This window comes from Maylandia zebra, linkage group LG3 (genome assembly GCF_041146795.1).
Source record: "Maylandia zebra isolate NMK-2024a linkage group LG3, Mzebra_GT3a, whole genome shotgun sequence".
Lineage (NCBI taxonomy): Eukaryota > Metazoa > Chordata > Actinopteri > Cichliformes > Cichlidae > Maylandia > Maylandia zebra.
The window spans coordinates 46,461,358-46,476,236 of NC_135169.1; the positions used below are offsets into that span (position 1 = coordinate 46,461,358).

The 14,879-nt window shown below is 38.5% G+C and overlaps 2 protein-coding genes across 2 annotated transcripts; both read left to right on the forward strand.

Moving 5' to 3' along the window:
• Positions 1 to 963: 963 nt before the first annotated feature.
• On the forward strand, positions 964 to 2,490 carry LOC101471347 (uncharacterized). Its single transcript, XM_004570998.3, has 5 exons — positions 964 to 1,039; positions 1,127 to 1,825; positions 1,907 to 2,032; positions 2,119 to 2,162; positions 2,275 to 2,490. Exons 1-5 carry the CDS (start codon positions 982 to 984, stop codon positions 2,386 to 2,388), a joined length of 1,041 nt encoding a protein of 346 aa, XP_004571055.3. The 5' UTR covers positions 964 to 981; the 3' UTR covers positions 2,389 to 2,490.
• A 3,405-nt stretch (positions 2,491 to 5,895) lies between these two features.
• On the forward strand, positions 5,896 to 7,071 carry LOC143416747 (uncharacterized). The gene is made up of 3 exons (XM_076882254.1): positions 5,896 to 5,950; positions 6,107 to 6,820; positions 6,905 to 7,071. The coding sequence occupies exons 1-3, from the start codon at positions 5,896 to 5,898 to the stop codon at positions 7,069 to 7,071; spliced, it is 936 nt and encodes a 311-aa protein (XP_076738369.1).
• Positions 7,072 to 14,879: the final 7,808 nt, after the last annotated feature.

Below are 14,879 nucleotides of genomic sequence, written 5' to 3' on the forward strand. Positions count from 1 at the left end.
GGTTTTTCCTTCCCACTGTCGCCAAAGTGCTTGTTCATAGGGGGTCATATGATTGTTGGGTTTTTCTCTGTACCTATGAAGCGCCTTGAGGCGACTTTTATTGTGATTTGGCGCTATATAAATAAAATTGAATTGAATTGAATTGAATTGTGCTAGCAAATGAAAATTCTGAAAAGAAGTAAAGAATAATGGATAATTCAGGAAAACAATTGTCTCTTCTTCTGCTACACTGTGTCATTGAACTCAAAATTTTAGAACAGACTGAAAAAATACCTGTAAAATTGGGGGTATTGCAGCATTGTCATCAAGAATCCCTCACCAAGCATACTCACCTGGTAGAGCGTGTCCCACATACTGATGGCTGTGTCCCATAGTGTCCTGACTGTAGACAAATTTGTATGCACCATCACCTCATGAAGTTGTAGTCTGCACCCATATTAGTCCTCTAGTTCACACGTATGTGAAATATATGTATTTCATGTAAAATAATTCAAAATGAATAATGCTGCAAAAAGATGTGAATTTTAAGTGAAGATTCAAAATATTTTATTCAAAACCAATATTTTGAACGACAAATTAAGAGTAAAGATGACATTTATTTAAAGCGTTTTTTTTTATTTTTTTTAAAAAATGGTGACGTAAAAATATAAAATCTGTCCAGCTTTACATAACTATACATCTTCCTGTGTTTCATTTAAAATAATATTATCTTCTTTTTGCATGTCTTAGTGTGTGATTCTGTATAAAGAAATCACACTACGGGAGTTGGATTTGTAAATAAAATATTTGATGTTGAAATGAAAAAGCGTTAACTTTGTTTCTCATCAATCCAGAATCAAAGCTTAACACTATAGGTCTCAGTGGACATGTGATCAAGCTCCCTAAATAGCACATGCTGAGTCATCTCTGGTTGGCCAATAAAATGCATTCTTCTCTCTTAAAAGTGAAGACAGGATTGAGACTCTTTCCATTCACCACAACATGATGACATCGACACAGTTTCCCTTTTATCTCACATGTTTGTTTCTGGGGCAAATGGGTAAGTTTCTCTTTAAACTACCGTCTGAACCTTTTTGCCATGCCTTCATTTGTCCTGTGTACTTACTTGGTTCTCATTTTATTTCAGCTCACACAAATGATTTGAAATTGTCTGTTGATCAAGAAAGACGTTTTATATCAGTTAATACTGGGCAAAGTGTGACTTTGAATTGTTTTTATAACGGTAACGATGTGGCAAAGTTTTTCTGGTACAAGCTGAACTTGGGACACAAACTGAAGCTCATTTCTACTTTGTACAAGTGCGGCACCAATGCTACATTTCATGATGAATTCAAGAATGATTCACGATTCAGAGCGGCTACTGAGGAAAGAAAGATCTACTTAAAGATAACAAATGTGCAAATTTCAGACTCTGCTATTTACTACTGTGGAGCTTATGGCTACATGTTTGAGTTTGGAAAGGGTACTTTTGTTGATGTAAAGGGTTCAGGGTCGAACATCCCAACTTTAGTGCAGCAGTCAGCATCTGAGACCATCCAACCAGGAGGCTCTGTGACTCTGAACTGTACAGTACACACTGGGACCTGTGATGAAGAACACAGTGTTTACTGGTTCAGAGACTTTGAAGTGTCTTTCCCAAGAATCATTTACACCCATGGAGGCAGGAATGATCAGTGTGAGAGGAAAGCCAACACACAGACACACACCTGTGTCTACAACCTGCCAATGAAGAGCCTGAATACGGCTCATGCTGGGACCTACTACTGTGCTGTTGTCTCATGTGGACACATACTGTTTGGAAACAGGACCAAGCTGGACTTTAAGGGTGAGTAACTTGGTAATATTATTATAAATTACATAATAGTATAGTCAAGGATCTTTAATGTTTCCTGGTGTCTGTCCACAGATGAGAGGAACTGTTATGTCTCTGTGTATTTCTTGAGTGGAGCGTTGGCATTCACCACACTTCTGAGTGTTTTAATGGCTTTTTTATTGTGTGTAACCCACAAGAGAAACAGCACCACGTGCACAGGTACTGTAACTGCTATTGTTACTATCAATATAAACTGAATCAACCCAGCATCATAGTTAGAGAACTTCATCTGTTGTTTTTTTTAGAGTCTCATCCAAGAACGTCACCTCTTTCCTCAGCAGACACAGAGGTAATTTTTGTGTTGACATTCAAATGTTAACAACTGACTCAATTTATTTTCAGTCTTTTATTTATTTTAAGTAATTTTTTGCAACTGTATATATTTTATATTTTATTATCAGCACAATGAAGGAGACATCCATTATGCGGCTTTAAGGGATCCGAGAGCTGGCAGACCAAGAAGAAAGAGTAACAACAGCAAGGCTGAATGTGTCTACTCTAGTATGAGGCAGTAGAACTGGATGAGTTTCTTATCTGTTTTTGTGCTTTTGTTATTTTTAACAGGCTTCAGCATTTAAAGACCTAAAGACATTTGTTGTCTGTGAACTTCCTGATATGATTTTGTTCCAAACAAAACAGTTGTTAGCCTGTGTGCTGGAATCTGAAATTCACAGTGTTTATATGTAGTAGATCCTGTACTCAGCTCTGCATTTGATTTAAATGCTTATAAACAGTGCCGTAAAAAAGTATTTGCCACTTTCCTTATTTTGTTTCTTTTAGCGTTAGTCTTTTAACATTAGTTAAAGATTTAAAAAAAAAAAAAAAAAGTAAATCCAATCAAATTACAATACAATACAAACATATTAACTATGATTAACCAGATTTTTTGGACAGCTGAGTGGAATTTCACTAGCCAGACCTAACCAGACCTGGGTGAGAGATTGAAGTCCCCGTGGCCGCCCCCTGCCATCACAGCTGAGGTGGTAAAACGACTTGACACCCAGCCTTACGTGTTAAAAATGAAAAGGAGTGCTAAAACAAAGCTTTTCTATCTGCTAGTATGTAGATTATCTTTTTTTAATCAAAGATAAATCAGAAATGTATGTTTGCTCAATATGTTATCAAAGAAATGCAGCAGGACGACTGCTGTGTTCCTTCGGATTACCCCCCTCCCCCCTATCCATCCCCTGTGGCTTGTCATGTGCTCTAATGTTGTGATGTGGACATTAATGTGCTCTCTGTGCAGAGGAGTTTTTTTGTCTCCTGTTCTCATGCTGTCCTCCCATAGGTTGCCCAGCGTGTGAAGAGGTCTCTTTTTTTCCTCTTGTACTTTTCCCATTGTTGTGTAATTTTTTCAGTGTTATTTTCTGCAACGCTGCCGATCTCCGACTGTATTCCCATGTGATGTCTTTGTTGTGTGTGTAAGTCGGGGGGGGGGGGGGTCCTATTCCTCTGTGGGGCAACCTGCATATGGCCAATAAAGCATTCATTCAATTCAATTCAATTGAATAGTGGAAATGATTTCTGTAATTTCTAGATTTTAGGTGTGTAGACATGAGCCACAGTTTAACTTTTTATTCATGTCTGGGACTGAGAAGGACTGTGTCGCCAACCCTAGCATCACCCATACTTTTGAACAAAAAGAATAGTTTTCAATGTTGCAATGGTTTAAACTCAGAATTATGTTTAAGTCGAGTAATATAATAATTCAAAAAGTTAAGAATGATTTTAAAGACAGGCTTAATTCAGTCTCTAATTGTGATTGACAAACAGTTTTAAAGAGAAAAAGTATGTGGATTAAAAGAATTATGCTAAAGTGAATGTGCCAATGGAATTCGTCTTCTGCGAGATGAGCAGTTCAGAAGATTGGATCCCAGAATTTCACTGCTGGAAATTCTAGCAGGGACAACAGAGGGATTAACCAGCTAGGCAGACTGGTGCTGGACACTGGTCATGTCCATGGTTACTGGATGGACAAAGGAAGCAGTCATTAATCTCAGTCATTAATTTAAGATTCAAGATTTAAAGTCTTTATGGTCAGTAAAAAAATATACACAGTATACAGCGTACCGAAATGCCGTTTCACCCCAAGCCCCGCATGGTGCATTTATAAGAATATAAAACAAATTATCTCCAAGAGATATAAAACTATAATAAAATAAGAGCTAAAAAGGTACTATTACTAACTATATCTATGTACAATACACAAAGACAGTAACTATGTGACTGAGGTGTGCGGATAAGCATATTGTTCCCAAGTCCAGTTTGTAGTAAATTTGTGGAATTTTGTGTTGTTTTTGAGTCTTTTGGTGAGTTTTGTGTTTGTAAAACTGTTTGTGTTTTTCGGTCCTTTGGTGGTAGTGAGTTGAGGGCTCTGAGTGCTTGGGGGCGGAAAGTTCTTGCAGTGTCTGGTTGTTATGATGATGAGATAACCTTTATTTGTCAGTTGCAGGTCTTTTGCCCACAACCGAGATGACAGACCTTGCCGACCGTACATACAATACAAACATCACATTGGGGAGACAGGTTACGGTTTTGATGCTGCGAAACCGTCTGCCAGATGGAAAGAGGGAAACAGTGCATGTGAGGGGTGGAAAGTGTCCTTCACTGTGTTGTTCAGATAGAAACTTGTCATTTGTATCCCTTGCCATGTTTCACTTTTGCACTTGTTTTATTCAGGTCATTTGTTTCTAAAGAACCCATAATAGCGCATGTAACACCTAGTTATGTAGAGATTTAGCAGATCACACTAGTTAAATACAAAAAGAAACTTTAGCAGCAGCACAAGTAAGCACAGCCACCCCAAAGAAAACAATTCTCCTGTTGCCACTTCTGGCACTTTCCACCTGGACCTTGGTAATCCTACAAGTTAGCGGACACTAGATGAAGCTACTTTGTAACACATACATCCGAAGAGCAACTGGTGGATATATAAATGCTATATTATAGCATAAATTTTAGGGGAAACTACGGCAGCCTTTCATTAAGTGTTTAAAGCTACCAAATCAGCCAGTGGCAAAATTTATAAGAACATGCTAAATTACACACCTTTACAAGTCAGCGTAAAGAAATGACAACAATTAAAACAATTTGCATCACATGCAAGTAGAAAAATCGCTTTTTGCATGTTTAAGTAGGTTACACAGAAAGTATGATAAAGATCTCTAATTGGCAAAGGCTCTCCTGCACTGTGCATGACTACCTGCACCTTGACATACTCTTCACAGGGTGAAGCCAGTGCACAGTCCAGAAATGAAATCTGATCGCTTGAGGCTTGGTGTCAGCCTTATGACACAGCTTTAATCCTCTCATATCCTCTTATAGTGACTAAGGATGAATTTCATTTTACTTTTCACTAACAAACTGCTGTTTGTCATTAATTAGGACCTTTTGATGTAGCGCTTAAAACTGAAGCAAGCAGTGTTTGAAATTGAAGAATGATTTAAAAGCAATAGTGAGTGTTTCCTTGATGTCAGATGGTGATGCCTGCTCAGAATTCGAGTGGGGAGGCTGTGTTGAAGACACCTGCACAACAAAGGTGCTTTACTGAAGAAGTGAAACTCTCACTGTACGTTTTCCCTGAGGCCACTTTCAGACATAGCTACTTTTACACGAGTGGAGTACATTGAAAACCACATAGCAGCTTCAAATGAGTCCCTTTTACAGCAGGTGTAAAAATATCACAAGATGTTTTCTAACACTTAGCTGAATTTAATACATGTCTCTGTTTTGGTGCTTTTATTAATGCTTAGTTTCAGCATTTGAGCAGCCTGAGAGCATGATGAGCACAAACATCCGCTTCACTAGAAAAGGGAAACAAAAACCTTTTAATCAACTATATTATCGGCGCATGTTGTTTTTGGTGCTATTCAAAGAAGCAAAAAGTGCCAGCGAACATGTGACCACATTTCCTATAGGGGGCAGATCACGTGATTTCAGACTGTCCAACCAAACACAGTCTGATCTCAAAAGAATAGAGGAAGGTAAAAATAATTTTCTTTCAGATTAGCAGTTTGAACACGATGGCACGTCTAACGCTTGCTTCATATCTGACATGTCTGATCTTAGGGAATATAGGTAAGTTACGTTTTGGTGATTTCAACATGAATCATGCTGCATTTGCTGCAATAAATCCACATCTCAATGACACCAGAGACATGTTGTAACAGCTAGTGTCGTTGAAAACTCGACTTTGCAATAAAGTAATTTTCTTTTTCTCTGATTTCAATTTAGTCCAGAAGACCCATCTGCAACCACAGGCATCCGTTTATCAAGACAAAGATTTTATCTTAGCTGATGTTGGAGAAAATGTTAGTTTGCATTGTTTCTATGAAGGTGACGATTCAGCATGGCTCTTGTGGTTTAAGCAAACTCTGGGACAGAAACCGAGGCTAATCTCTACTAATCTCTACTATGTGTACGATACAAAAATCACTTTTCATGATGAATTCCTGAACAACCCACGGTTCACACTGGATACAGAAAATGGAAGAAATAACTTGAACATTTCAGATTTGAAAATCAATGACTCAGCTACTTACTACTGTGCATGCAGCTATAGATTTGTGTTAACGTTTGCAGGGGGTACCATCGTCAGAGTAAGGGAGGCAGGTTTGAAAAACCCAGCTTTAGTCCATCAGTCAGCATCTGAGAGCATCCAGCCAGGAGGCTCCGTAACTTTGAACTGCACGGTACACACTGGGACCTGTGATGAAGAACACAGTGTTTACTGGTTCAAAGAAACAGAAGCATCTCGTCCAGGACTGATTTACACTTATGGAGGCAAAAATGATTATTGTAGGATGAAAACTAACCCACAAGCAGACGCCTGTGTCTACAACCTGCCATTGAAGGATCTGAACATGTCTCATGCTGGGACCTACTACTGTGCTGTTGATTCATGTGGACACATAGTGTTTGGAAACGGGACCACACTGGACTTTGAAAGTAAGTACATTCAAGAAGAACATCTACTCCCACTCTAAATTCATACAGCTGAACGCAATTTTATTTCTCCTCCTTTATCTGCAGATAACATGGACTCCTTTGTCTTGAAAGGAGCTGTTGCATTCATGACCATTCTGACTATATCACTGGTTTCCACTTTGTGTGTGATCATCAAGATAAACAGCTGCTGCTGCCCAGAATGTCATCCAAGCTTTTCAAATTTCTCCATAAAACACAAAGAGTTGGGTTAAAAAACAACTTTGTTTCATAAGTCACAACAGAGTATGAATATGTGAATGTTAGAAACTATAACACTTGAACATAGAAAAAAGGTACTTGTGTGAATGGGTAAATGAGGCATGTTGTATAAAAAGCGCCCTGAGCTGCATTTACCATCGAATGTGTAATTCAATCTTTGTACTTTGTTGTTACCAGGAGAACAAGAGCAAGACTGGTGACTTCTGGAGTGAATGTGTGTACTTTAGCTTCAAGCAGTAAAACTGAAAATGTTTCATCTTTGTTTCTTTATAACAGAGCAGAACCTCATATTTTCACTTTGTAAAGTTTATCATGACTTTTCTAAAGTTTTATTTTTTAAGATTTCAGCTAAATGTGATGACTTTAGATTGCTGCTTTTTAATAAAACTATTAAACAATTCATACAAGTGTGTTTGCAGTTTATATTTACCTCAGGATTTCTGATACTGACAGAAAAAATAAAAACTTCTGAAATAAACTGGGTGCAACTGTATTACTCAAGAAAGTGTTTGCAGCTCTACCAGCTCCACTGCAGAACTAGAAATGTTTCAGAAAAAAATCTCTGCTTCACAAAATAGTGTTGGGGGCCAAACTACACAAAACAGTTGAGGAGGGCAGAAAGAAGGACACAGGAAAGTCTTAGAAAATATTTCAAATTATAGACCACATGCAGACAGCTTCTTAAAAACTCCTGATTTGATTTGATAGAACAAAACTGTGTCAGAGACTAAAGTCACTTATATAAAAAGGTTGCCTCTTCACATCATTAGACATATGAGTACCATTCACTAATAGCAATCACATTTGCCATGGGTAGTTTCCAGACTCATCAAAACAAGTTTGTTTTTCCACTGTGGTTAGAGCATGCGGCAGACCTCAGTGTACCTCTGTTGCTAAAAGTCAGGATCCCGACTTCACTTCAGAAACTTCGACAGAGAGAGCTGAGCAAGCAAGCCGGCTTTCTTGTCCTACTTTGTTGGTTTCAGTGGGTTTATGAAAATACAGATTCACGGGAGCTTCGCTTTTGTGCCACCTTACCTGGCTCCAGCTGCTTCACTGTATTTCTCTGCTAAAATGACTAATGCTCTTTTGCTAACAAGTCCTTTCTTTTAAATGACTTGTTCTGTCGTGAGAAGTTGGATTTTATTTTTATCTCTAAGATGTGGCAGCGTGAGAATGAAGTTGCACATCTTTTAGGACTGTGTCCTGGAGACAGTTCATTTTGAGGCAGAACTGCTGTTATTTTTAAAAAGACATTTTTATGCCACACTGTTCTCAGAAGCTCTTATATCAATTTTGGGATGATAATGACAAAACTGGAAGCAATGAGCTTTTGTAAAGTATTTTAATATTGTCCATCTGGGTCTGCTACCTCTTTTCTCTCAGATTTTCAAGAACCTTTATGATCCACTATTAAACTAGGCAGGATCATTACTGTTGGAGCATGGAAAATGTGCGGATTGGAAAAAATGGATTATCTGTTGCATGGACTGCTAAGCTAACAATATATACAGTAACTTTTAAGAACAAGCCTCCACTGTGTGTTTTACCTTGAATGCACAGAAAGCTGCCAGAAAAAGACTACTTGATGTTTGCCAAATGTGAAGTGGTCATCTTGCTGTTACTATGCATGTCCACACAGATTCATACAAATTTTGGACTTTCAAAGAATTCAGTTCTGGATCGCAATACCTTACAACGGAAAGTGAGAACACTGAGAAGCTCATTGGAGCCTCTCTACCAATCCATCACAGACACTTATTGCACCGGCGGCATCTGCAAAGCAAGACTTTTTGCACAATACTCAGTCTTTTGCACATTTCTACTGCACTGTTGTGTCTGTATCACGTGGTTTTGCACTGTCTTTGTTTTGTTTTTTTGCAATTTTTGCAGATTGCACTTTATGCAGTCCTGTGTTGATTGTCTGTTACATGTCATATGTAGCATCATGGTGTTGGAGAAACATTGTCTTGTTTCAATGAGACCTACTAACCCCCTTAACATTCTTTTGTTTTCTTCTGTTAGTGTGGCAGATGTGGGGGGGCCTTCACTGGAGGTGTGAGTAAAATCGTGACATTTTCTATATGGGCGCATGATTAGCTAACTATCTTGTGTAAAGGTTTAATGGCAGTAAAATGTATTTTCTTTCAACACAGCAACACAGTGACATTGTCAGGCATAAATCTGAAATGTTTTATCTTTGGCAATATAGGTAAGTTGTGTTATGACTAGTGCTGTCAATAAATAAAAAAAATTAACTAATGAATCTCACAATTTTCTATCATTAATCGCAATTAATTGCAATTACTTGATCAATAGCCTGGCTGCAATTACACTTTTTCAACTTTATACTTAAGCTTGTAACTGACATTCATGCAATACAGTGGCTTGCAAAAGTATTTGGAACTTCTGAACTTTTCCACATTTTGTCACATTACAGCCACAAACATGAATCAATTTTATTGGAATTCCACGTGAACGACCAATACAAAGTCGTGTACACGTGAGAAGTGGAATGAAAATCATACATGATTCCAAACATTTTTTACAAATAAATAACTGAAAAGTGGGGTGCACGTAAAATGTGAAAAAGTTCAAGGGGGCGAATACTTTTGCAAGCCATTGTATAATGCAGTACATGGAGAATAAACACAAAGAATGTATGCTTAAATTCAAAGAGAATTTGAATAATTTTCTTTAATCTTTTAACACAGGTTATCTCCTGTGAAATACAACTTAAAAAAAAAAACGTATATACTAATAGGTAATAGGCATAATATATATTAGTGCTGTCAAACAATTACAATTTTTTAACAGCTTCATCACTGGGTTACTGTGGATTCATTTTGATTAATCACAATTAAATATCATTTAATTTTTATTCTATATTAATCACATTTCATTTTACATGAGCAAACAGACTCGAGAAAAAAGGGAAAATATAAGCACTTAACATGTTTATTGAACATCTTGAACATTCATATGAACAAAAAACTCTGTAAACATTTATCCTCTCTCTCTGTCACTCTTGGGGAGGCACTTCTAGTCCTAGAAAGCATCCTAGAAAAGACCTAGAAACGTGAAACCAAAGATATGTAAAGTGTGTGTTCTCAACAAAATTAACATGGCTGCAGTTTGTTGCAATCCACTTGGCAACTGTGTCAGTCAACATGTCTGAGGTAGACTTACTGAACCCCCGATGCTCCGTGAGTGGTTTGTTGCAAGCTGGGTGACGCCTTAGCCAAAGTCCTAGCTGCATGCCCGACTAAAGTATGCTTCGCATCAATGTTATATTTCAAGCTGGAAGTGCTTTGGAGAAAAGAAAATTCCTTCTTACACAATGTGCGTAATACTTTATATCGGTCGACCGTTCAGTCTTGTTATTTTTTTAATAATCAAATTTACCATCGAGAGGGCCAATGTGCGTTTATCATCTTCCATATTGGGTTGATTGGTTCACCTGCCCGTCACTACAACTACTATCGTGGCTCAAGAGTTGGGTGTTCGCCTTGTAATCGGAAGGTTGCCGGTTCGAGCCCTGGCTTGGACAGTCTCGGTCTCAGTCACACCCATTGCGGTGGTGGTCAGAGGGCCCGGTGGCGTTAGTGACCGGCAGCCTCTCCTCTGTCAGTGCGCCCCCAGGGTGGCTGTGGCTACAATGTAGCTTGCCATCACCAGTGTCTGAATGGGTGGATGACTGAATGTGTAAAGCGCTTTGGGGTCCTTAGGGACTAGTAAAGTGCTATACAAATACAGGCCATTGTGGAGATACAGAAATTCTTTTATTGCTGCATTAATAACATTCTTTTCAGCATTATTCCATTTAATAATATTTCTCACAGTATTGATATTGCATTAAAGTTGTTTATTGAAGATGTTCATTTAAGGATCCTTCCATTATGTTAACTTTTATTACAGGTACAGCCAGAAGTATTTCATACACATTGCATAGTATTTGTGCTCATTCAGAGTTGTTGCTTAGTCTACAGAGGGTCTTAAGCTTTGTGAAGCGCGATGTCTTCACAGTCTATTGTGTTAAAGACTAGAGCATAGAAGGATAACTGCAATACATGCTTACAATACACATATAATCTAGAAATATGCCAGGCCTGAGGCCTTAACTCATTTAGCTTCTAACTGCATTTTAGTCTACTTGGTAACAGATGACCGGAGTCAACAACCAGCCCAACCAGAGACCTTGAAGGCTTGAAGTTATTACCTTGTTTGGAAGGTGTTATAGAAATGAGAAGTTCTATGTCTGTTTATAGCCATCTAAGATGTTCCATTTACTGTAACTAACGTCTTTAACCTATTTTTACGCCTTGGAGGGGCGGGTACCTCACTGCTTTAAAAGTGTTCACAACATGTATTTTTGTCAGAAGACATATGCTGATGTTTTCTCCTGTGTCTTAATAAACTCATCGTTTGATTGCACTTTTCTGGGGCCTCCGTGGTTTGTGTCACTGCTCTGCATTGATTGATTTCGCGACACCATTTACCAGATCAGCTGCCAATTTGCACATGTGCGAAGGTAACTCTACTTGGACAAACTGTCCAAAACGCGTTGACATAAACATTTGAGGGATTTCGAGTCATTCTACACTCCAGATGCGTTAATAGCGTTAACATTTTTCATGATGACGGCTTAATCTGTGTTAACGCGTTAATTTTGACAGCACTAGTTATGACTTACACACACACAAACACACAGTTGTGGTCATAGTTTATACAGCTCTTGTCCTCAACCTCAAACATTTGAGGACTATGACAAAAAGAATTTCTTCATATAGCACAGCAGTTTGAGTAAAATGACATCTGCACGATTTGCCTTCTGATATGTTTCTTCTTGGCTGTTGTCAGGGTGTGTTGTGTGGCTGGCAGGAGATTGGACCCAAATACAGGACTCGGTAACAAAGGATAGAACTTAGAGTGCAGCTTTATTGCCGGATGAACTCTTCATTGAAATAAACACTTAAAAAAATAAACCAAAACCTCAAGTGTAAAACATAAACTAAACTGGCACTGGAAACTAGACACAAGGATGCACAGACTTGAAACACAGCACAAAAAGAGGGTATGAAGATTAATGAGGTGACAACAGGCAATGAATGACGGAGGACTGAAATACACCACAGAGTAATCAGGGAAACCTGAGAAAAACAAACCCGAAGTGAGAGCAAGGATATTTCCTGGAACACAAGGGGGGAAAACACAGCACGGACAGAGTATACGACGCGACAACAGACTGAGGACTAAAATATACAGGCAGGATAACGAGAGGATGAGGAACAGGTGGAAACATGGCTGGGACTAATCAGATGTAAAGAGACACAGGAACCAAAGCAGACTCCACTGACAGAGGACAAAGGCTGTATCCCAATTCAGGGTCTGCAGCCTTAAAGTACACATTTCAAGGCCGATTACGTCACAGTGACGTGCCGAAGGCTGTCCCAATTCAAAGGCTGCTTGAAATGCGGCCCTGAAATGCGTCCTTCATTTCCCTGAATTTTAAGGCTGTGGCAGTGTAGACTTTGTGGTCCCATATATCCCACAATTCATAGCGCGGCAGTCGGTGTGGATAATTCTGCCGCAGACGGCAGAAGCGGAGCGGCCGAAGAGTAAACTGTGAAAAGTAAGTACTGAATATGATGTCACTTATTTATGTGCAAATGTTTAATAATGAGGAACATTAAAACATTACTGTTGGCCACATGTTGGCAAAGTTATGTGACATTAGTGACGTTTGTACAAACTTGGTTTTAAAGCCTTTAAATATATGCCGTTCAACAGCTGAGCTTAATCTTACAGAGAATGATCAAAGCTCATGTAGAAAGAAACAAACAAATGAACAAAAGATTTTCTCCTTCATTTCTGTCAAACAAAGCTGTATGACACGTTTGCAGCTGTTAGTATCATGGTTGCTAGGCTACCTGGGCAGCGCAACGGAGGCTAGACCGTCCCATTTCACAAGCCTCGCACTTCCGGCCTTAGCGGTCTTTGAGTACGCGGCCCTTGAGGATTGTTGAGGCTGCGTACTTTAAGGCTGCAGACCCTGAATTGGGATACAGCCAAAGACTATCAAAATAAAAACAGGAAACACACAGACTGACAAGATACGTACACTTAATACAGTAACGTATTCTATGAGAAGGTGTGTCCAGTGGTTATACTGCATTTAACCCATACATTCTAATTTTATGTAACACATAAACTTAAGTGCAGTATTATCCACATTTAGATCAGAAGTTTGTACCACTTGTTGTATAAGCACTTGTTGATTAGGATTATTAATATGTAACCTTTAATCATGTTATTGCTTATTGTGACCAGAGATGGGCAAGAGATGGGCAGAGTACAGTAACATGTTACTGTAATCTAATTACTTTCTTCAAGTAACGAGGATATTAAGGGATTACTATTGGAAAAAAGGTAATTGGATTACCGTTACTTTCCAGTATGCACGCCGTGTTACTGTGTTACTAAAACCATGATTTTCTTGCGAGAGTGTCTCATGACAGTGACGTAAGCAAGTGCGACGTTTGTGACAACAGCTGTGTGCAGATCAACAATGGATAATATATCGAGTGCGGGGGAGAGTATGAGCGTGCAGCGTTTAAAGCGTGGAAGTACTGACCTTACTTTGAGTTTGATTCCAAAAAAAGTGACAAGAACATTATCGTCCGCTGTTCACTGGGAGGGAAGAAAACTTCTTTTTGCAGCAAAAACCCCCGTAACTTCCGAGCAAGTATGCTACCACGTAATGGGAAATTCACAGACAAACTTGCAGATTCTTCCACTGACCGCTGCGGCACACCTGCACCAGGGCAAACCTCCTCCTACTATACCGGTGAAAATAGAGCAACAGGACCGCTGAGTCTTTGATTTTATTTATTTTCTGCTGTGTTTCACTTGCATTTATTTGAAAGAGTGAGTGTAAACACAAAAACCTATTTTATGTTATGTGCAGGAATGTGCAGAAAATAGGTTTAAACGTTAAACAAATTTCTTCCAGTCAGAGAATGTTGCATATAATTAAATTTTTGCTTGATGCATAAAGTTAAAAGATTAAAACTGATAAAACAAGTTTTAAAAAGAGACTTTTTCCATTTGATTACATTTTGTATGATGGATTGTGCAGAAAAAGTAGAATTGGGCTGAAAGATCTATCGCTTTATCACCTCTTCAGGTTGTAAATCATGTTTTTAAAAAGTAACTAAGTAATTAATTCCTTTTAAAAATAAGTAATCAGTAAAGTAAGGGGATTACTTTTGGGGGGGAGTAATCAGCAAATAGTTACTGATTACTTTTTTCGAGTAACTTGACCAACACTGATTGTGACAAAACAAGACAGAGGGTTAGCCAGAGTTAGCCCATCAGAAGATGCACCTGGCCTTGCACTTGTTGAAAGTCTAAACTTTAATGATACGTTGATTGTTTAATTTAAAGGTTCTTATATAAAAACAGACTATATTTAACATCATATCTAAAAAAGAAAATGAAGCTCAGTAAAAGTATGCTGCAAAAAAACATGGAATAAAATGGTTAAGAAGAAACACAGGTCCTCGAAAATGCAATAACCTGCCGTCCCTTACTGAGCTATATACCTTCTTTTACCATCATTTATGTTGTTTCCTAACAGTCCAGACACTGAGCTTAACATATAGGTGTCAGTTGACACGTGATCAAACTCCCTAAATAGGACATGCTGTGTCATTTGTGGTTGGCCAGTCAAACACAGTCTTCTTTGAAAAGCAAAGACAGGTTCAAGAATCTTTTCATTCAGCACCAGAGTCTGAACACG

Excerpts from the sequence above, each read along its gene's own strand:
- LOC101471347 (XM_004570998.3), top strand. The coding sequence starts at position 982 with ATGATGACATCGACACAGTTTCCCTTTTATCTCACATGTTTGTTTCTG. Across the intron at positions 1,040-1,126 it reads TTTGTTTCTGGGGCAAATGG|CTCACACAAATGATTTGAAA; the intron begins GTAAGTTTCTCT and ends ATTTTATTTCAG. Across the intron at positions 2,033-2,118 it reads AAACAGCACCACGTGCACAG|AGTCTCATCCAAGAACGTCA; the intron begins GTACTGTAACTG and ends TGTTTTTTTTAG.
- LOC143416747 (XM_076882254.1), top strand. The coding sequence starts at position 5,896 with ATGGCACGTCTAACGCTTGCTTCATATCTGACATGTCTGATCTTAGGG. Across the intron at positions 5,951-6,106 it reads TCTGATCTTAGGGAATATAG|TCCAGAAGACCCATCTGCAA; the intron begins GTAAGTTACGTT and ends ATTTCAATTTAG. Across the intron at positions 6,821-6,904 it reads GACCACACTGGACTTTGAAA|ATAACATGGACTCCTTTGTC; the intron begins GTAAGTACATTC and ends CTTTATCTGCAG.